Raw genomic sequence first — 21,418 nt, forward strand, 5'->3', positions numbered from 1 at the left:
CAGGACCCAGTCACTGTGGTTTTCTAGATGACCAAAACTGAAGTCACAGACACCAACTCTGCGTATGTGGAAAGTTTGGCTGTCACGGAGACTGAGGCAAAGAGCTGCCACACTCAGTATCCAAAGAAAACAGGCATCAGGTCACTGAATGACAAATACATGTCTTCAAAGAGATCAGGATCACCTTGACATAATATATAGATGTTTTGTCACTAAGGATTCAGCAGTCAAAACTTGCCCTGAAACTGTGGGTTGAACCCTCACAGCAAGACAGAGACACTGCTGGGAAAAGCAACCATCAGTAAAGGTCCCTGCTTAGGGTATCTGACCCCACCTGGCAGCACCTTAATGTAAAAGGCTCTTCTCTGCTCACCCCCACTGGGAGCTTCAGCTGCATCAAAGCACCATACGTGGCATCTCCACTTGCTCTTCACTGGGCAGGGTGCAGAGACACTGTGACAGAGCAAGCCCGGGCCAGACTGCAGCACTTCCTGAGCTGCATTGAACTCTGTGCAGGAGAGGCCGAGACAAGGTAAAGCCTAGTACAGGGCAGAACCTGGGGGCAGGCACTCCCAGCCCTACAGCCACAGCCAGCAGCAGCTCCTGTGAGAGGCATGCCTCTGTGGGCCTCCACAGCCAGCAAGCAACTTCCTGGGGCTGGAAGCCTACAGGATGCTCACCTAAGGGCAACTGACACAGGAGAACAACACAACCAGTACCTGGGGTCAAGTCTAATCCTGTTTGAGCCTTGTTCTCCTTGGTTGCTGCTTGGGAGCCAGGCAGGTGGAGATTAGTCCAGCAGCCCATCAGCACCCACCCTGAACAGGACATGGAGAATGGCTCAAACCCTGGGAGATGCTGGGGAATCCTTGAGGCTGCTGCAAAGGTAGTATGCAAGACCTTACAAAGACATTACAGCAGTGCAAGAGGATGAAACAAGGAAAACATGACAATTCAATAAATATAAGTTTTTATTACAATAGAAAATAGTAAAAGTCATGTTAAAATAGACTCTTGCTTTTGGACTGCTCGGAAAAGCCTACGCCTCACTTTTACCTGCCAGTGCCCATAAGGCTCCTGACCCGTAAGCAATGAGCAATACATTTCTGTGCTAAGAGCCTCACAGCTCCTCCCTCCCCCATGACAGTGAAGGACTACAGCAGCAGACCAAGCCGTGCCCCATCAGGCAGGCAGGTAAGGGCTCTCTGTGGGGTTATTACTACAATACACCTCATCCCCTTGTGCAATCAGGCTCCTGTTGGAAGCAGGCAGCTTTAGGGAAGCTGTGGACAAGAGGGAGGGGGAGGAAAAGAAAAAAAAAAAAAATCAGCAGCAGATGATGGCAGCTGTCTTGAGACAGCTAGGAAGGCAGCAAATACACCCGCCAGAAAGACCACAACACCCGACTGTCTCTGGCCTGCTGTTTGCCTAGTACCACTGCACGTCCCACTGAACATGGTCTCGCCTGGCTCCCCCTCCTTCTTCAATGATTCTTCATATGACCCTGAAGGAGACTAGCAGACACTGTCAAATTAAAACTCTGTGTAACTTATGCAGTATTACAGTGAACACCCTCCACCTCCTCCTCCCATGGCCAGCCCAGTGCAAGTGTCTGTGCAGCCTGGATATATTGCGTGCTCCCCTCCTCCCCACCGAAAAGGGCCATGGGCGAGAGTTGAGTAGAAAGCAGAGGCCACAGGATGGGCAGGTGAGATGGGACTGTGAGACACTTATGCACCATTGCCAGCATAGCAGCACTCCCGACTCCAAGTCCTGCCTGCCTACAGCCAGCAAGTTCACTCCAGTCCCTCGTACACAGCCCTCCGCAGCTCAATCGAGAACATCTCCTCCCAGGGCCTGCGGATCCACTCCACCAGCTCTACCACGAGCTCAGGGCACTCTGTGCGGATGTGCCAAGTGCTCTCCAGCTTCAGCACCTGGGAGGGAGGAAAGAGAGGGAGGCAAATGAGCAGGGCCTAGCCTGAAAGGCACTGATCAGCCCCGAGTCGCTACTCCCCAGCACTGCCAGCTCCTCCCAATTCCTCAGTGACATCCACCTCCCTCTCTGCTGCCAGCCATGAGTGTCCCTGCATGACTTTTGTACAGCAGCAGTTTGCTGTGCTCCTTTGCCTCTGTGAAGCTGGGCCCTAGGTCAGGATGGGAGATGACGGCCCCAAGACACTCTTGGCAGGAACAGGATCTGAGCACAATCCAGCCCCCAGCATCCTGTGTGCCCCATGACCACCTCCTGGTTACCTCGTCATAAAGCATCAGCTTGATGTCACAGGGACAGAGGCGATACGTTATGACATTGCTAATACTGCTGATTGGCTGCTTCTCCTTCAACTGGATGTTGCTCCTAGGAGGCGTTTCTGCTTCATGGTCTTCATCCAAGGGGGGCTGCACCTGCCACTGGTGATTCTCCTCCAGCAGAAACAGCATGCTTCGGGTGCTCAGCAGGGTCACAGGGAAAGCAGATGCCCCTAAAAGGATACAACGGAATAAGAGAGGCTTTGCCGAGAGCTTGAGTCACCACAGAACCAGCTTTCCATTCCTCACCTCCTTTCCAGCAACAGTAACTGGGTGAACAGCCTTAGGCAGCCTCCCGACTGAAGAAAGGGAACAGGGTAGCTAAATGTGGCTGGGCTAGACCAGCTGATCAAAGCTCACTGCAGGAGCACGCATATGAAAGACCACTGCCCGGCAAGCCTTGTCCAGCCTATGTCCCCATTGAGGCAGGAAAAGACACTTGAGTCCTTTGACCTCTTAAACAACACTTTACTACCCCTTAGTTTAAAAGTCACTCAGCAGCTCCAGCTAAAAGGCCGCCTTTTTTGGCCTAGATTCATCTGGCTGCAGATATCTGACGGCTGGAACAGAGAGCACACACATAAAGTTTAATACAAAGCTGGGATGTGTCGTAAGTATGGCAGGAAACAAAGTAGTTTTGATAAACTGTAGGGAGCATAAACACCATCCAGCTGATTTCAGTGGATGCAAACAAAAAACGCTAGAACTTGGGAATAAGTCAGATGCACAGAAATAGGGAACCGCTGGCTAAGGTCACAGGGGATCACAAGCTGCTACAGCAACATGTTGCTTTTCTTGTCACATTTCACTCTTGGGAATTAATAGGAATATCAGAAATGGGACATTTAACTAGTCCTGCCTACTTGGCAATGAGGCCTCAAGCTGGAACTGTGTCCAGTTTTGGGCACTATACTCTAAAAAAGGAGAAAACTGTGGAGTAAGGAAAACGCACTGAAGTTCTCCCTCCCACAGGCTATTTGTTCAGCTTGAGGAGACCAATAAACACACGGATTCCTTCTGATTCTCATTCTCTCATACCTCCCCAACAGCCAACGGTGAACAAGAGTGCAAGAGCAGTAACAAATTGGTCAGATTAACAGCTAGGTTGCTTTTTTCAGTGTCCCAAGCTAAGATGACGCTGGAATTGTTCACTGAAGCCTCAGATCCCAGGTTTGGCACGTTTGGCCCTCGGCAAGCCCTGGAACAGAACTTGATGGGCTCCAGCAGGCTGCTCCTGTCCTACTGTCTCAGATTCCGGACATCTGCTTCTGTTTTCCCAAACTGAGAGCCTTTCAGCTTTTCACACAAACCAGCTGTATGACCCCTCAGCTTTCCCCTCAGCTCAGGGCAATGATCCAGCTCTTAGATAATCTCCAGCTTCTCAGAAACCACTCCGAGTTGTCACCAAACCTGGTGTGCAAGATCAACTGTTCCCTAGAACCTGGACTTCAGTGCAGAAAAAGGCTGGGAGACTCTTGATATACAGGAAGAAGCATGCAACTATCCTACACATCTCAACACCAAAAAATAAAAAAATAAAAAAATAAAAAAAAATCTCACCCATGTCCCTGCCCTATCTTGCTGCTGTACTAATGGTCCAGCTCTTTTCTTATAGACTGTACACTAAAAACACAAGCATGTAAGCATGACAGCACAAGGCGTGGGACACCTGGCCACTGAGATCTCCTGTACCTTGGATCAGGTAGGCCAGCAGGTAGAAGAAACAAGCATCATCTGTAGCTGCAGAATCTGTGGTCTTGGAGTCCAGCAGAGGCCTGGAGGAGATACAACAGCAGGACAATCAAGGAAATACTCGTTTCCAGTCTAGGTTTGGCGTGAATTAGCTACTGTTCACTGTCCTCTTGGGGAAGGGACCCATCTCTTCCAGATGTTGCAAAATTCTCCTCTCTCCTGTTGCTATGCTTAACACCTTGTCAGCTAGGAACCAAATTCTTCCTGCAAGGGAGGAGGCTGCCCTGTGCCTCTTCCTTTTCCTCCATCCACTATGTTCTGCTCCTCCAGGAGAGCCGGAGTTGCCCCACCTGGTTCAGTCCAGGACACCCCTCTGTCTGCTCATCCCCTGTGCAGCAGGCACCTGAGCCAGCTCCTTAAACCTGTAAGGTCGGCCTGGCTGCCACTCCAGCAGCACCTCCTCCTGCGCTGCCCTGTTCGAGCACCATGCTTCCCAGGCACTGCTGGACAAGCAGAGATCCCCTTCAACCCGAAACCCCAACCTCTCAGGGGATGTTCTTACCATAACCAATGTTGTGGATTCATTTCCACAGTGGGGATTTCCTTCACCTTACTCCTGTGCTTAGCTGGCAGCTCTTGCATGAGATCTAAAGAGGGGGAGAAGGTAGCCATCTTTTACTGCAAGCCGAAGGGCAGTACCATAACACCTCAGGATGGTTCTCTAGTCTACAGAGAGGCACTGGAAATTATGATGCCAGTGAGGTTGTCCCTCAAGTATTTTCTGAGCTGGCAAGAAGTGAATTTCCAACGTACATCCAACTACAGCTCTCCTGGTAGCTCTCCAAGAGCAAATCTTTCAAATCCTCTTCTCCCCCCACCCCCACTACAGCTCTACTCTTACATGTCAGGGTCTGCAGGAACTGGTCACAGCAGCTTTGGTTCCGGATCAGCAGACTGTAGGAGGCTTTTGGGTTCTCAAACTCCATTCGCAAGCTCTGGTGGCAGAGTCCCACTTCCAGATGGGAAATATCAGACAGGTAGTGAGAGTCATTCTTCTTCAGCCAGTCTGCAGGTTGTCCCCTAATCACAGAGCACAGCCCTCAGCTGCAGCAGGCTGCGCCAGCTCTCCCACATCAGATTGCAGCAGGGGGATTTGCCAGGAGAACCTTTGCACGTCACCGCACCTCCAGGCTAAAGCTAGCACAGGCTGGCTTTACCCAGCATGCGCAGCCTTGTTGCAGGGTCTCACTTGCCACCATTTTCCTCACCTGATAGCCCCAGTGACTTCCAGCACATAAATCTTGAGATCAGAAGCAACCAGGATTGAGAGGAACTCTCCTTGTCGGCCAAACTTCACCATGACCACCTAAAGCACAGAGAGCGTGGGTCATGGCCTGGCCTGCCCCTTGCCAGCCCACCCATGGAAAGGACTAACTCATACACACTTCGGCTCCCTTCACACCCCACAGTCTCTGGAATGCCACCCCAACGCAGAACTTTCAGGGTGGCAAGGACAGCCAAGGAGCTGTAGGAGTGGTGCTACAGGAGCTCACCTTGAGGAAACACTGGAACTCTTCAGTGTTCTCCTCAAAAACCTCCATATCCAGGTACAATTTCAGCCGATGATCCACAGAACGGAAGTCCCTTGTGTTCAGGATGATGTTTACAGCTGAAGAGAGCAAAGGGTAGGCTGGCACTCTGTCTGCTGACCAGGTGCTGCCCAAGCATGCAAACTGGCACCAGGGCAGCAGCAGCGGTGTCACCCCCTCTGCACACCTGCTTCCATCAAGTCTCTCCTCAAGACAAAGGGCCAAAGCCAGGGTGTTCCAGGCCACAGGTCTCCATGTGGAGACACAAGGAGACTCCAACACTTGCCTCTTCAGATACACAAAGCTTTGTTCTAACCCATCTTCAACCTACGCTCAGCTGTTTAGTTACAGGAGGACACTGCTTTGCTGCCGGATTTGGCAGGAGGGCAATTCTTTATCACAAAGCCAGAAAGACATTTCTCATTTCAGCTGGTGTCAGCTCAGGTCAACTTTCTAAACTCTGACTTTGACTAAGGTCAAGGGGGACTGAGGAAGACACCAATAAAACTGCTTAAGAACATAATTAACTTTGTCATGCAATCATAGGACCAAAAAATAGCCGTGATACTGCCTGCTTGTATACTAGTAGTCTTGAAATGCTGGGGGAGATCTCTATAGAACAAGAAGCTGATGGGGTTGCAAATCAGGTGTAGACTGCAGTTGCAGCAGAGTCACTTGGTGGGCTGAACCAGATAACCTCCAGAGCTCCTTTCCAACTTCAGTTATTTTGTAAATCACAAGCTGATGCCCAAGCAAAGGCAGCCTGCTACGTCAGAAATCCAGGGCCCTGCACAAAAAGCATTTGTGGACCTTCTAGTAACTGGTATCTTGCATGATAGCCCTCACACAGACAGCACACATTCTCTTCTTTTGGACAGGCTTGGCCACTGAAACTCACAAAGACCACTGAGGAAAGCACAAGTAACTGTAGAGCCACTAATCACAGCCTTCTACAAACACACCAGCCTCACACTGCACTTAAGCCAGAGAACAAATACAGAGAAATTGTGCATAGTATTCTCCAAAGGTAGTGCTCCAGCTGGCAGCTCACTGGTGCCACAGGAACCCAGTGTGTCTGTAACTGAGCAGTGCAGCTCACGGAACAAGACCCTATTACTCATAGTCTGAGCAATACTAAGGATGAAGAGCTGCTCAGCTTTTCCTACCTTCAGGCATGAGAACTGAAGAGAGAGGGGAAAGAAACACCCTGCTCACAAGAACCATGGTTACTGCTGCTCGTGCTTGAGGATCCCCCCCTCCCTTCCCCATTAAACAGGAGGCAGGGCACCCTGCAAGCACCACTGATAAAACCCAACACCAAGATGTGCACACCCCTAAACCCTGCACAGCCCCTGCATACTCACAGGGACTGAGATTCCACATTTCCTCAGACTCAGAGTTCAAAGAGAGCTGGGAAGGAGTGGGCCCACGAGAAACACTGTAATGGTAGCTCCCCATCAAGCTGCCCCCGTTGGTGTCTGTGTGGCTGAGGGACAAATGCTGGCTCTTCATGCCCAGCTCCTTCTTCCTGCAGCCCCCATCTGAACTGCGGGAGCTGGAACGGAGAGCGCTGCTGTGCTCGCCACTCAGCTCCAGGATCCTGGTGCTGTTGCTAGTATCCATCTCCGAGCTGTCCTCCCCGCCGATGTAGAACTTCCCACTCTCGCTGGCCAGAGCAGGTGCTTCCTCTGGGCCCTCCTGCTGGCTGCCTCCCTCCAGGACAGAGTCTGACAGGTCCTCACTTGTGCTATCGAGGCCAGGGGGCAAAGGTGTGCTGGAGCATACCTCTGCAGGCAGGATGACCACATGGTCACTGGAACAACTGGGACAGGCTATGGTCTCACCCACTGCTGCAGCATCTGCGGAAGATTGCATCAAGGATAAAGAAAAACCAGAACAGCTCTCCCCCAACAAGATTTTGCTTTTTTGCTTTTTTCTGGTTTTTTTGTTTGTTTGTTTTGTTTTTAACTGTGCAAACCACAAACCAGCCCTTTCAAAGCAGACAATAGTTACAGTCCAACTTGAGCAGCTTGTTGGGCAACTCTGTTCGGAATCATATCCTACATACCTCCTCGCACAAATCAATGAGAAATTCTGCATCAGTGCCAACATCCACCTGAAACGGCTCTGCTCAGACTTAGAGTGACCGGTGTAGCTACAAATGAAACCACAATCAGGGTTTCGGCTCCTGACTTTCATCCACTTCATGCCCACAACTGCTCATGTAGCCCGTGAAGCCCAAGCTCACGACCAGTCAATCCAGCCTTCCTTAGCCACCTCTATCCCCAGCTTGGTTTATTCTCCAGGCAGCCAAACCACAAGCACGCCATGTCCCTTCTCCAGATGTGCTCAACCCTCCTGACCCCAGCTCCTGAGGCTCCCTTCACCCACACCACAGCAGACTCCCAGATGTATCTTGGGACTTCCACTACCCTGGTGGGAGGGAAAGTGTCCCAGCGTGAAGGACAGTGCTGCAGCCCGGACAGCACCTTTTCCCTCAGTGAGGTACTTCAATCCCAGGACACTTCATCTAACAAGCAGTATTGTCTGAGCTAGGGCTGACACTCCCCACTTCAAACACAAACTGAGCTTTGAAAAACTCAGCAGTCAGAAGGTGCCTATTCAGTACTAGCCGTGTCTCAGCCAAAATACCACATCTAGTTTCAGACACCCAAAGAAAAATGTGGACAAATGGGAAAGAGTACAAAGGAGACCAGCAAGAATAACTGCATTGTATGAGATAAGACTGACAAGCAAATTATCTAGGGAGTTGAGTTTATTCATTGTAGAGGACTGTCGTGGTTCAACCTCAGCCAGTAACTAAGTACCACACAACCCTTGCTCACTCTGCACCCCACCCTCCAGGATGGGAGGAGAATCAGAAAAAGGTAAAACCCATGGGTTGAGATTAAGAACCGTTTAATAACTGAAGTAAAAATAATAGTTATAAGAACAATAATTGAAATGAAGAGAGGAGGGGGAGAGAGGAATAAAATCTACGGGAAAAAAAGAAAAAAACCCCAAAACACCAAGTGATGCACAACACAATTGCTCACCACCTGCTGACTGATGCCCAGCCACTCCCCGAGCAGTGATCTGCAGCTCCCAACCAACTCCCCCTGGTTCCCCCTGGTTTATCTACTCCACACGACATTCTATGGAATGGAATATCCCTTTGGCTGGTTCAGGTCAGCTGTCCTGGCTCTGCTCCCTCCCAGCTCCTTGTGCACGCGCTCACTGGCAGAGCATGGGAAACTTGAAAAGTCCTTGATTTAGAGTAAGCAGTACTTAGCAACAACTAAAACACCAGTGTGTTATCACCATTATTCTTACACCAAACCCAAAACACAGCATTGTACCAGCTACTGAGAAGAAAATTAACTCTCTCGCAGCTGAAATCAGGACAAGGAGACAAGGACAGAAGACAGGAATAATTGTGGGGGAGAACAATGGCCCTCAAGTACAAAGAAAGGAATAAATAATTTCTCATAAGGGAAGCAAGATCACAGCCAGGGAGACTGAGGTTAGGGTTCTGGTTGTTTTTCTGATGTCTAATAGCCAAAGATTTACCTGAAATACTGAACCAGTTCATCCAGAAGCTTCTGTTAGCAAAAGCCCTTTAGAACAAATTAGTCTCTGTGGCAGAACTGACCGTGGTTTCAACAGGATGAGAGACTATATGACCTTTAAGGCCTTTGCAGACTTCAGATTTCTGTGGACCACCTGCAGTGTCCAGCACCCCTATGTTCTCCCAGACTCCAGGCCACCCACAACAGGGGTGGTTTGCTTAACCTTAAAACTGTGGCTTATTCCTGCTAGTGAACAAGGCAGGGTCCTTCCAGTCCAAGTGGCCCAAGTGAGAGTATATCCCCACAATCGGTTAATTCCAGTACAGCCAAGACATTATCCTTTCCTGTACATTCCATGCTCTGCACCATAGCTGCCATTCTGGCAGTCTGCCTGGGCATTAGCAAGCATCCTTTTCCTGGACACTACATCCTACCTTGATTTGAAGGAACTAGGGTCTCCAGCATTGTGGTGTCTCCAGCCTCTGAAGGATAAGGACCTTGATGCCAGAGAGTCAGGGACCGTGAAAACTCCTGCTTGCATTTCAGGCACTGGAGCTTTGTGGATCCCTTCTCCTGGTCCTGGTTTCGCCGATTCTCCTCAACAGCTGGGGACAACACTTCAAGGACACACTAAAAGTAGAACACAGGGAAAGAGTGCTAGCAGGCAACTATAACTATCCTAATAAAAGTAAGCCTCTGACACCAGCAAGTCTCCTCACATGCCTCATTACAGCGTTTCAGAGTGCAAGGGGTGCAGGGCTGTTTCCCAGCTAACAGTACAACAGCCAGTCTGTGCAGGACCCTCCAGGGGCACGGAGCTTCACTGCAGAAGACCAAAAGAACATGTTTTTGCAGGTCTGTGCCTTGTACCTACATATTGACAGGCCCTCCATAGAACTCAGGTCTCAAAGGTTCCATCTATTTGTGCCTTCTCTGTAACAACTTGTTTAAATGTACTTAAACAACAGTACCTCAAGAAAAATACTTGGATTTGAAACCAGAGTCCCTACAGCAGCTGTGCAGACCAGAGCTGCTGCAGCACTGACACTCTCATTGTCCAGAAGACTAAGTACAGGCTAGCGTATCAGTCAGCACCCAGGAAACATTATGTTGCACACGTACAACAAGTAAGGATCACTAACTTGACTACCAACTTACTTCCCCAAGAGGGAGAAAACTGCAAGGTTTTCTCCTTGAGAGCACCCTTTATGCTCCAGGAGCTCCACTGCCCATGGCCATGCTCGCAGGGCCCTGCACAGGTCATTTGTGCAGCAGCAGAAATCCTAGGCTTACAAGCAAAGTGCTGCCTGCTACAGGGCAGCAGATGTGCATATGCTCTGAGAACACTGACCCTGTGCTGGCTGGAATTATTCAGTGTCTTCCAGTGATACTGCTCCCTCCTCCCCAGGCCTTCCCTGCTAGCCTCCCCTACCTGCAGACACTGCTCCGGGCAGTTGTCGAGCACCACATACTTGCGCTTCTGACGGTCCTTGCGAATGTAGCTGAAGTGCAATGTCAGGACAGGGAAAACTCGCTCCAGGTCCTGCATGAGACAGAAAACACCAGTTCTAGAAAGAGGGTGCAGCATCCTGTATACAGGCTACGTATGCTTGCAACTGGCTGAAATGTGGCCATACAAGCACTTAATTTAGTAAGCCACAAGTAGCCCTCATGAGTAGCTGATGGCATTTGGGAGCCTGGTAAAATGGACATAAAATTGATAAATAAATAAAAGTAAAGCTCATGAGTGCTGAGGAAAACAGTAAGTTTCAGGGCCCAGAACAAAGCATTTCAAACAGAACACATTTTCACAAAGGTATTTCAGAAGAATGTCAAGCCACAGACTTTCAAGAGGTACAAGGGCAGGAAGAAAAAAATTAATTTGAGCTTTTGGGCAAAACAGTATTACAGAAGCCTGTGAACATGTCCATGCACACAGTGAATGTTAAAATCCTACCACAAGCAAAAAAAATTTCCACATTCCCTTTCTAAAGAACCACAAAAGCTAAATAGGGCTGGTAGGACTAAAGTGTGCACCTAGAGCAGATAGAAAACCACCCACTGAGCTACCAGTAGCTTTCTAAACATCACACTAGGCTTAGTGCTGCACTGTCTAAGAAAAAGTGCAAGCCACAAACAGTCCTCCAAGGCAAGGGCAATATCCCAGTGAGGAACAGATGGGAAGGAGGTCTCCATTTCATTTAGGCTCCTCTTGAGAAGTCTCTCATTCCTGCACACTGGAACAAGTTCAGCCATTGTCTTTTTAATGCCAGCTCTGGAACAGAATTGGTGCTGGCTTCTGCTGAATTATCACATTAGAGTGTCTAAGCAACACAGATGCTGTTAGATACACATGCATTGGGTGGAAGAGGTGCTCAGTCTATCAGGCTTTGCTGGAGCCAGGAGAAGACCTGCAGGGTACTCTGACAGAAGCCCAAATCCAGAATTCTGGCCCACATAGGGAATAAGATGCCAAAGGCTCACACGGAGGCATAACTCACCATTCTCTTCCAGTTCATCTCAGAGGTCTCAATCTTCTGCAGACATTTCAGTTCCAGCTTGTGAAGGACTCTGCCAGCCTTCAGTTCCACCTCAATCACATGCTTAGCTGTGACTCGTAGGAAGATCCAGTCTGGCTCTGGGTCCCCTTCACCTTCTATTTGGCTCACCAACACTGGCTGGCAAAGGTCCACTGCCGAACAAGACACAGTACAGGGTCAACACACACAGGATGCCTTCAGGCCTGCTTGGTCCATCCTTAGAATTTCCACAATACTAGGCACCACGTAAAATTTCAGGGATATCACATTTGATTCATCTATTTTATCATCACCCAAACCCTCAAACACAGCAGTGAAAGGACCCGTTTACCTTCTGGCTTCTCCTCTTCTTCCTCCCCCAACATCAGGTCATCTGCCTCCTCTTCTCCTCTCTGTTCTCCTTCCACAGGCTCATCAACCTGTACTTCAGGCTCTTCCTCCTTCTCAGCATCATCCAAAGGAGCAGAGGATTCTTTCTGGGATACCTGGGGTTTTCCTTGCTCTGGGTCAGAGCTCTCACTCTGCAAGTCCATTGCAGCAGGTCTGCCTGCGATGTCATCCGCAGAACGGCTACGGCAGATGACAGGCACTTGGTGGTCTTGCTCCTCCAGTTGTCTCTTGTACTGCAGCCAGTCAACACCAAAGCGATCTCTGAAGCTGTCCAAGCGCTTCATCTCCTTCTGATGCTGTAGGACCAGGCCTGCAGAGACAAAACTTGGGAAGCATGAAAATAGTCACCACGCCAAAGCACTCCTCCTCTGAGTGCAGGCAGTTCAGCTGCTGTGTTACTGAGGAAGAAGACAAGCCTCACCGGCAGAGAGAGGTAAAGCCTGGGACTCATGTTCTGTGTCACTGGGCTCCGAAATGCTCGCTCTGCGGACTTTGACTTTTCCCTGCAACAGAGTAAGAGCAGTTGGGAGGCACCAGAACTACCAAAAAAGCATCTGATGAGGGGCTCTGCCAAGCTGAAGTGTTCATAGCTGTTACAGTTGCAGGAGCACACCACAAAACATTTGTCACAGCATATCAAGGCTGATTGTTAAGCCCAGCCCCTTCCTAATACACAGGAGCATAGAGGCTCACTACCACACAGTCAGTACAAAACCACAGCCCACTGCATGAGGCTTTCATGTTGAGGCAGTCCCTTCACCCAGCATACTGGCTACATGGTTAGGAAGCTATCTCAGTCCCATACCTTGCTCTTCTTCCGAGGGAGCCTGACAGCCACATTCTCTGCTGGAGACTGACTGTCACTGAAGTCTGCGGCACAGGAGCTGTCCAGAGCACTTCGATCCAGTGTGGTCTTCTCTGAGGTAGAAGTGTGGATGGACTGCGACACACTTTGCACAAGCCTTGGAAGGTACTAAAGCCAAAAGAAGAGAATGCTGCCTTCTGAGTGCAAAGGGGAGACAAGGTAAGCAAGCCACAGCTCAGGCTGACAACTTCCCTGTCCCTTACCCCAAACTTTCACCAACTTAGTCAAACTGGTGACAACAGATCCTGACTGGTTGGACTGGATTGTTTATCACAACCACTCCAATTTAAATCAATCTCTGCCTTTCTTAAAAATAGCAGATGGGAAACTGATAACTGTTTGTTTTGTTGACATGTAATTCAAGTGTCAAGTACCAGACAGTACTGAAAGAGGAAACAGGCAAGGCTCCAAGTTCTGCAAGGCTGCATGGGACAGAATAAGTAACACTGGCTGGTCCCAACAATTATTAGGAATCAGCATGGACTGAGCCAAAATGAACTGCGTCAAAGAGTCAAGGCAGCCCATACAGACTTAATGGGACACATGACAATGCAAAAACCTGCCAGAGTTTCCATTCCCAAAGCCAGTAAGATCAGTTTACAGCACTTGTACTTACCATTAGGTCGGAGGAAGAGAGTGGCTCCCCATCCAAGAGGAACTGTAATTAGAGACCATTTCCAGTCAGACTCTATTTGTTTGGCACATACTCAGGACAACATCTGCTGACTCCTATTGCCCGTCAGGCCACCCTAGGATTGGGATCCCCGGCACAAAACTGCAAAGACTACCAGAAAGAACCCTGTTCCTGTCTATCCATCACTCCTTTAGTTGTAGCTACCTGACCTAATAGTGTATAAGGCCAGAAAGGACTGTTGTGGTTTTTCTGTTTACAAACTTTACAACTCCCAGAAACCTATCCAAGACAGTTCACGGAAGAGACACAATAGATTATTCTGCAACAACTCACAAATTGTTTTGAGCGGTACTCACTTTCACCTCAAAGCTTGCACTCTGTTTCCAACCCGAGTCCACCTAGCTTCCAGTAACTTGAGCTCAGTGAAAGCTCGGTCCAAGACGCAGTTTGAAAACAATCAACCCAGCCATTTGCAACTAATATGAAGGCCAGACCAGCTTTGGAACACCTCTGACCCTTAGCAAGCAAGTTTACTTCACTAAGTTGTCAGAACACTGTCTTCGCTGGCTTCTTTATTTAAAATCATATTACCAAGAACTGACCAAAGCACTAGAGTGCAAGGGAAACAGTGATGACAGCTAGCTGAGAGCAGTGTGATGGGGAGAAAGAAAGGTGGCCACAGCTGCCAAAGCAGTACGTAATTAGGCAAGGTGGCCAAGATGGCAAGTTCCTTCTTTGTAAAGTCCAGGCACATAGTCACTATCTAGCAGGAACAGAATAAAGTTTTGGTACCATCAGTGAGCAAAACTAATAAAGTAAACAGTGAAGATGTATTAAGATCTGAGGTCTTGCAAACCTGAGATCAGTATTCAAACTCTGTCTGCCCTGGTAAGCACACCACATAAAAGTTTAAGGATAAACTACTCTACCTGAAAAAAAACTCACCAATGCACAAAATCACCACTGTTACATCATTGGAATAAATTTTCAGGTTTAAGGAATTCTTCCCCTTCAATTGTCCCTGAATGTCAGAACACCCTATGCCAGGGGTCCTCAAACTACAGCCCGCGGGCTGGATATGGCCCCCCAGGGTCCTCAATCCAGCCCCCCAGGGTCCTCAATCCGGCCCCCGGTATTTACAGACCCCCCTGCCAGGGGTTGTGCAGGGAAACCGAGCAGCCGCAGATGACTGCCTGCCACTTCATCCGCGCGCCGGCTCCCTGTTTAAAAAGTTTGCAGACCCCTGGCCTATGCCTTCAAAAGCAGGAGCAAAAGGCACGTGGCCAGTACTCACATTGGAGGAGGCTGCCCTGGGAGACAGATGTACAAGGGTTGCAGATCGGTGGTTTTGATGGAACCATAATGGGTTTCCCTCTAAATGCAGCTGGGTGGAGGAAGTAGAGAAATTGTTATTAGAAGCAATATTCTACACCCTGACCTAATCTGTCTGCAGGCTCCAGGCTTTCCCTCTGCCTCGAGAAACACCCTTGCAGTGGAATGGTGATCAAGCCAGGACAAGACTAAGCTTTTACAATGCCTTCTGAAATTTGTTCTGTAAATAGAGAAGGAAATTAAAGTATGTCCTACTCATGCCCCTAAATCATTAGGAGCTTTTTCAGTATGGACTCTGAGAAGCGTTGAGAGAACAGTCCTTTGCAGGCTATCTTCCTTCACAAGCACTAGAGTGACTGCAGTTAGCCTCCTTCAGACTTCTCTGAACACATGAATCCACAGCAGGATTAAGGGAAGATCTTTGCTGAACTTGACAGTGTTAAAATCAGAAAAGGGAAGCAAGCAGGTGGGGATGAAACATGGAAAAAGGTTAGCTTGAGCAGGGGTCACCAAAAATGAAGGCTGAAATGAAGGTGTCTCTCCAAGGCTCCCCTGTCAGCTTCCCACATTAAAATTAAATGCTCAGGAGGTGAATTGATCTTTCAAAACTCTCTTCTTACCACGGTCTCCACCTTGCACCCCCTGACCATGATACCTCTAATCTCCCAACCCATCAGGCTTTGTGCTTACCTTTTTTAGATAGTGCAGAGTGGACAGTGGTGCCAACTGGGCATGTTCTAGCAGCAGGTTATACGCTACATCCAGGTGCTGCAGACTCACTAGCTGTTCAACCCCTGCAATCAAAGCAAGCAGCCATCAGCATGCTCGAAGATATTACTTAGGAAACTCCCACCTATCCCTCTCCCCCAAAATTGAACCCTAGTAAAAATAGCCGTGCTCAAGATTTCAAGTTCTGTTCCTCCTTGAGGAAGAGAGGAAGGCCTCAAACTCAGAAACATTCCTCCCTTGTGGGCTCACCATTAATGCTGTCAAGCTCATTGTTGCGCAGGATCAGAGTCACCAGCTTGGATCGGCTGAAGATGCTAAGGTTTGGCACCTTGGACAGGAAGTTATAAGCCAGATTGAGGTACTCCAGTTCCGTAAGGGTCTGTTCAGAGACAAGAGCAGCACCGGATCAATTGGGACTTCAGCACAAAGCCTGATCCTGAACTCAAGACAGGGCACTAGCCCCTAGCATTTTTTCCATCCCACCAAGGTCAACCAGCAAATGAGTTTCTTAAGACTATTTCTGCAGCAAGACTTTAATGTTCACATTTGGAGTGGTTTGTCTAGGGGCGCTCAGCATGATCTAACTGCTTTACAGAATTTGCTAGGAGCAGTTTTCTCCTTCCTTGTCAACTACTATGGAGCACAGGAAGGGACTGGACCCCCTGCCTCAGCAAAACAACTGAACTACCAAAAGAAGCCCTTTCTTACCTTTGCAAAGATGATGGTGAATGATACATTGTGAGCCCCACCAACTCCATGAAAAGCTGCTTCATAGCTTCTCTTAAAAGAAGCAGATCTAGCCCAGCAGAGCATGGATTTGTCATTCCCCAGAGACGCATGTGCCACTGTGATGGACTATCACCTTTCTAAAGTAACTGACAGGAGATTTCTGAGAGAGAGAAGGAAATGCTACTGGCAGTCTGAACAAAGCAAACAGCAAGTTGCTACAGCCCCACGCCTGGCTACATAATCCCCACCTGCTGCACAAACCATAGTGAAGTCCTGGCTGCAATGGAGTGCACACTGCATGTGCAACTGTACATACAGTGTACACTGCATGTATCACTGCATTTATCACTCGGCCACACTGGACTGCCACAGTGATACACACAGCTAACTTTCTTGTCTTAGAGCAGATGAGGAACACTACCTTCTCTGCCTCCGGCACAGGGGCTGCACATACAGGACAACAGTTTCAAGGCTGCAAGCACTAGCTCTAAACCACATGCCTGCTGGCCATGTCTCCAGTTTCTTTTGTCATACTTCACCTAGCAGGCACATGGTCAATGATTACAGCACTTGAGCAGTGTCTTCTCCACATGAAGAAACTCCGGTGCTCAACCCAAGATACTCACTGTTAAATAGTTCTCACAATCCTGGATCTTGTTGTGACTCAAATCCAAGACCCTCAGAGCATTCAGTAATTGCTGAAGGACAAAAAGATACAGGATCAGATCCCACAAGATGTCTCCATTGCAGCATGAAAACCCTGTCCTGCTGGGAGAGGCCAGCAAAATTAACACTGCCTACTCCCTCCCACCCAGATATAGCAGCGTCATTAAAGGAGTGCCCAGTTCTTGGCGTGAACATATCCTCTCTTCCCCTCAGACACACAGGAAGGATGCCCCACTCACCAGTGAGTCATCAAGGGCAGTGATCGAGTTATAGCTGAAGTTCACAGTCTGCAATTCCAACCATGGGAGAGCACAGCTCAGATCTCCACCACATGCTGAAATGATTTCCTAGGAAGAAGTGAGGACCCATTCCTTGGTGAGTACTAGCTATTACAGGAACAGCAGATGAACACAGGAGAACAGCTAGTCTAGAACAAGGCTGGCATATTGTGCTTTAAGGACCCTGCCCTGCCTAGAGTGGCAATGACTTTCATGTCGCTAATTCAAGCATTTGGAGGTGGTGGGAATTCCAAGGCTAGATATTTAGAAAGAAGGGAAGATGCTTTTGTTTCCTACACTCAAATGGCAACAGTTAACACGTTACAATTTGCAGGCTCTGAACACTGAGTGCAAAGATTCATGCTAAAAAACCCAATTTTTCAGACCTCCAGCAAAGCAGAAGAAAAATACGCACGCCCTGGCCAAACAACTTGTGCTCTGGCAGACAAAAGCAGCCGTCAAAGCATTTCCTACCAGCAGCCCCAGTTCCCCAGCAAGCAGCTGCTTCTCCGCCACAGACAGAAGCCCAGAACCCCACAGTTAGCATAGCCCACGCTACCCAGTTCTCCACAGCTGGAGCCTGCCTTCATGGCTCAGAAACCTGCTGGGCACCAGCACAGATAAGACACTGGTGCACAGCATTCCATCTGAGAATCAGCTCTAATTTGAGCCTGCTGAGGTACAATGAAATAAACCTCAATCAGCTGCAAGCCTTTGAGCATGGAAACAGCTAGACACACAGAACAGTCAGGTCTAGCTGATAGGAATATTGGTCAGTCAGAAATTCTCAAGGAGCTAAAGAGGAGACTACACAGCACATGTGTATCCAACCAGGAAATACCTCAACACTGTTTGAGTCTGGAGTAGGACCCCAGAACAGAGATGGGAGAAAAAGCTATATACAACATGGATCAATAAGATGGTTAACACCGATTCCTGCATCTTCCCTGTGTGAAGGTCTGTAGCATCAAGACAGTCTTTCTCCTGCAATTTTCCCCACAAACTGTGTAAAGGCACTTACCTCCAGTGTACTGATACATTTGCAACAGGTTAGAGATTCCAGCTGAGAGTAGACAAATCGCAGTCCCCGGAGGCAGTGTGGAGGGACAGACCTCAACTGCAGCAGTGATGAGAAAGTAAGGACAACATACATCAAAATACCACAGTGCAAGAACAGCTGCCATCCCAGGCCCATCTCTGCAAGGGATCTCCCACTTCCCTGCTGAAGCCCCCCTCTCTAACACTCCAGCCTTTGGTCATATGCAAGCTTCACCCCAAGCAAATGCTGCAGGACTTCAGCACAGCCTTCTAGGGAAGCCACAAAAGCCTACCCAGTTTTTAGGAGTAGAGGCATTCCGCAACCACAAAACTAAGTCCAGAAAAGCCAAACAGCAAAGCTCAAAGCCAGTTCTGCCTCCTGTACTTACTTCCAGATGCCGGAGGGACTTGAAAGGGAAGATCTTCACAGAAGATTGCAAAACACAGTTTGGAACATGAACAAGCTAGAGAAATCAGAAAAGAAGTCTCATGTCAAGCTCAATTTATGCTGCAATACCGCCCTCCCAATGCACTGACTGCAGCACCTTGAACAGGCTCCCCCTCCAGCTTGAGTGTTCACTAACAAGCTCTCCCCTGATGCTGGTATCAGCACTGTCTCCTGGCCCCATAGGTCAGTAGAGGTCAAAGAGAAAAGCATGTTAGCTAGCAAAAGACCATGGTCTACCAGACCACGGAGCTCCTTTTCTTCTTCCCTGCCTACATGCCTTCACCACTTCCAGAACCACAGGGAGGTCCGACAGCTGGATTCTTCATCAGCCACCACTAACCAATCTACTAACTAAAGACAAATCTAACTGCTGGAGCTATGTTTAATCAAGCAACCGAGCACACTGGTGGGAGGTGTGCATGTGCATTTCACTAGAACAGGCCAAATAAGGCAAATCACAAGCAGATACAATTGAAAACAGAAATGCTCTCCAAGACACTGTTAGCATTAGATTGAGGTACCTGCAAACCTCTTTGTATTTTGTAGTGCAGGCACAGGCTCTTTCACCACAGGGTAGTTAGGCTGCGTTGACATACCACATGGCAGCTTATTAAATACAGCTCTTTATGCTTTCTACATACAGTGCACAAACAATATTTCAGACAAAGTGAGTAATGAAGTAGTTAACGTTTCCACTGCAGACAGCAGAGTACAACTGGAGAGACTATCTCTGCCAGCTACATCCACGTTCACGCAGAAGTGACTCATCAGGTGCAGAACAGACATCCCAGGGCTTTGTCACCACTACTGCTCCCACAGTTACAGTGCTGGCAGTGATGAATCACTGCCCACTGCCTGCCAGCACTAATGCGGCATGTTGAACAGGACCATTTGTAGAGGAAGCTTGCACTGGGAAGCTCTGATGACCAGTTTTAGCAAAGGTTACCTCAGATTCCATCCTTACTGTGTGTCTTGACCAACTCCTCTCCCTCCATTGTCTAAAGAATCTGATCAGGCTGGTAAACATTATTAGTTTCTCCAAGCAAATCAGTTACCAAACCACAATGGGTAGCTTCCCCTTCTTTACAGGCTTGTTACAGAAAGAGACCATTTTTTGGTTAACACAAGCACTCACCACAACATCCTTCTGACTGCAGCATCCGTCTGCATTCTCTGCGCCCCCCCCCCCCCCCCCCCCCCCGCCACTCCTGCCAGGGGACCCGTGTTTCTCCCAAGGGCTCTGGGATCCAATCTCCAGCCTTAGCATGCTGCTACAAAACTCTCCCAACAACATTCAGATACTTTGTCCAATCCATCTCATACAGAAAAAACTTTTAGAGATGTTGCAGGCCATAGTGCTCAGCCACAACACTCCCGGAGCAGCACTGTGGAACCTAAGAACAGTTGCTAATTCCCCTTCCCCTTTCAGGCCCATTTCACCTCTGCTACACTCCCAACAGCGCCCCAGTACCATGTATAATCGTGTGCAGTCTCATAACACATGCCACCTTTCAAAAAGCCCTCTGAAGAATCCCTAGCTCTGTACTTTTACCTTTATTACAGCCTTCTTAAAATGAACGAGGACACGTTACTAGCAATAAACCATGCTGTGAAATGGATTGACCAGAACCACTTCCCAGGCAGGAGCACATAAAACTCAGAAATAAGAAGCAGAAAGTCTCAGAGTAGTGGGTGTACATACCCCAGCTCTGCTCCCTCATGTGGATCAGTCCTCACTCAAGGAGCACTCAGCTGTGCTCAGCTGCCAGATACTACCTGAATTGTGCAAGCATTTCAGGAAAAAATCATTTTCCCAACAGTGTTAACACCTTACCCAGGTCAGAACGTAATTAACTCCTGCTGCCTGTTTTTAACTCCGAAAAACTTTCTGCTGAGTTGCACGGCTGGTCCTAAACAAAGTAGCTACACACTATCACGCTGAACTATGACTCCATGCAACAGCCCTGCGAGAGCTATCCGACCCATGCAGCACGCACATAAGACGGGTTCAAGAGGCACCAAAGGAGGCCATCCTGAAGCCAGCAGCTGTGCCTGCCACCTCCACTGGCCGGCCTTGCAGTACCCCTGGCTCCTCACATCCCCGGCCACGGTGGGTACGGACCTTCAGGGAGTGAGTCTTCTGCAAGACGTCGAAGAGGAACTGCGCCTGGAGGATGGAGGCGGTCTCGGCGGGGTGCGAGGGCAGGGCCACGAAGCCCCGGTTCTGATTGCGGGAACCCAGGTGCTGCTCGAAGACCTGCGTGAGGTGCTGCAGGGTGGGGGTGAGCAGCGTCAGCGTGCTGGAGCCGTCCAGGACGAGGTCCCCTACAGCGATGGGGAAGGACGCGCCGGGCCGTGAGCGCTGCTGCCCCGCACCGGAGCCTTCGCTCCGGCCCGGCCCGGCCCGGCTCAGCCGGGCCCGCCACTCACCCGCGTCTTGCAGCAGCCGCGCCAGGCCGCGCACCAGCGTCTCCGCCGCCGCCATCTGCAGGGGGGAGGCCGAGGTGACCGCGGCCCGGCCCGGCCCGGCCCAGCTCCTCCCGCGCCGCCGCCGGCCCCTGGCACTTCCGCGTTACCACAGAGACGCGCCCTTCCGCCGCACCAGCGAG

General features: G+C 49.4%; 1 protein-coding gene across 4 annotated transcripts; it reads right to left on the reverse strand.

Moving 5' to 3' along the window:
* Positions 1-953: 953 nt before the first annotated feature.
* LOC119152538 (serine/threonine kinase 11 interacting protein) lies at positions 954-21,375 on the reverse strand. 4 transcript variants are annotated; one of them, XM_037397960.1, is made up of 24 exons: positions 21,240-21,375; positions 20,932-21,134; positions 18,751-18,825; positions 18,345-18,440; positions 17,285-17,392; positions 17,006-17,077; positions 15,900-16,029; positions 15,612-15,715; positions 14,884-14,973; positions 13,572-13,613; positions 12,896-13,063; positions 12,512-12,593; positions 12,032-12,400; positions 11,662-11,852; positions 10,593-10,703; positions 9,595-9,790; positions 6,956-7,450; positions 5,556-5,671; positions 5,271-5,368; positions 4,904-5,082; positions 4,565-4,649; positions 4,003-4,085; positions 2,257-2,483; positions 954-1,937 (listed from the first exon to the last, which is right to left on the reverse strand). In XM_037397960.1, the coding sequence occupies exons 1-24, from the start codon at positions 21,292-21,294 to the stop codon at positions 1,797-1,799; spliced, it is 3,516 nt and encodes a 1,171-aa protein (XP_037253857.1). In that variant the 5' UTR covers positions 21,295-21,375; the 3' UTR covers positions 954-1,796. The 4 variants fall into 4 exon arrangements, with proteins under 4 accessions (XP_037253857.1, XP_037253859.1, XP_037253860.1 ...); XM_037397961.1 differs by lacking the exons at positions 954-1,937; positions 4,565-4,649 and having other exon boundaries at positions 2,373-2,483; XM_037397962.1 differs by lacking the exons at positions 17,285-17,392; positions 18,345-18,440; positions 18,751-18,825; positions 20,932-21,134; positions 21,240-21,375 and adding an exon at positions 16,359-16,539.
* Positions 21,376-21,418: the final 43 nt, after the last annotated feature.

Source organism: Falco rusticolus, chromosome 8 (genome assembly GCF_015220075.1).
Source record: "Falco rusticolus isolate bFalRus1 chromosome 8, bFalRus1.pri, whole genome shotgun sequence".
Taxonomy (NCBI): domain Eukaryota; kingdom Metazoa; phylum Chordata; class Aves; order Falconiformes; family Falconidae; genus Falco; species Falco rusticolus.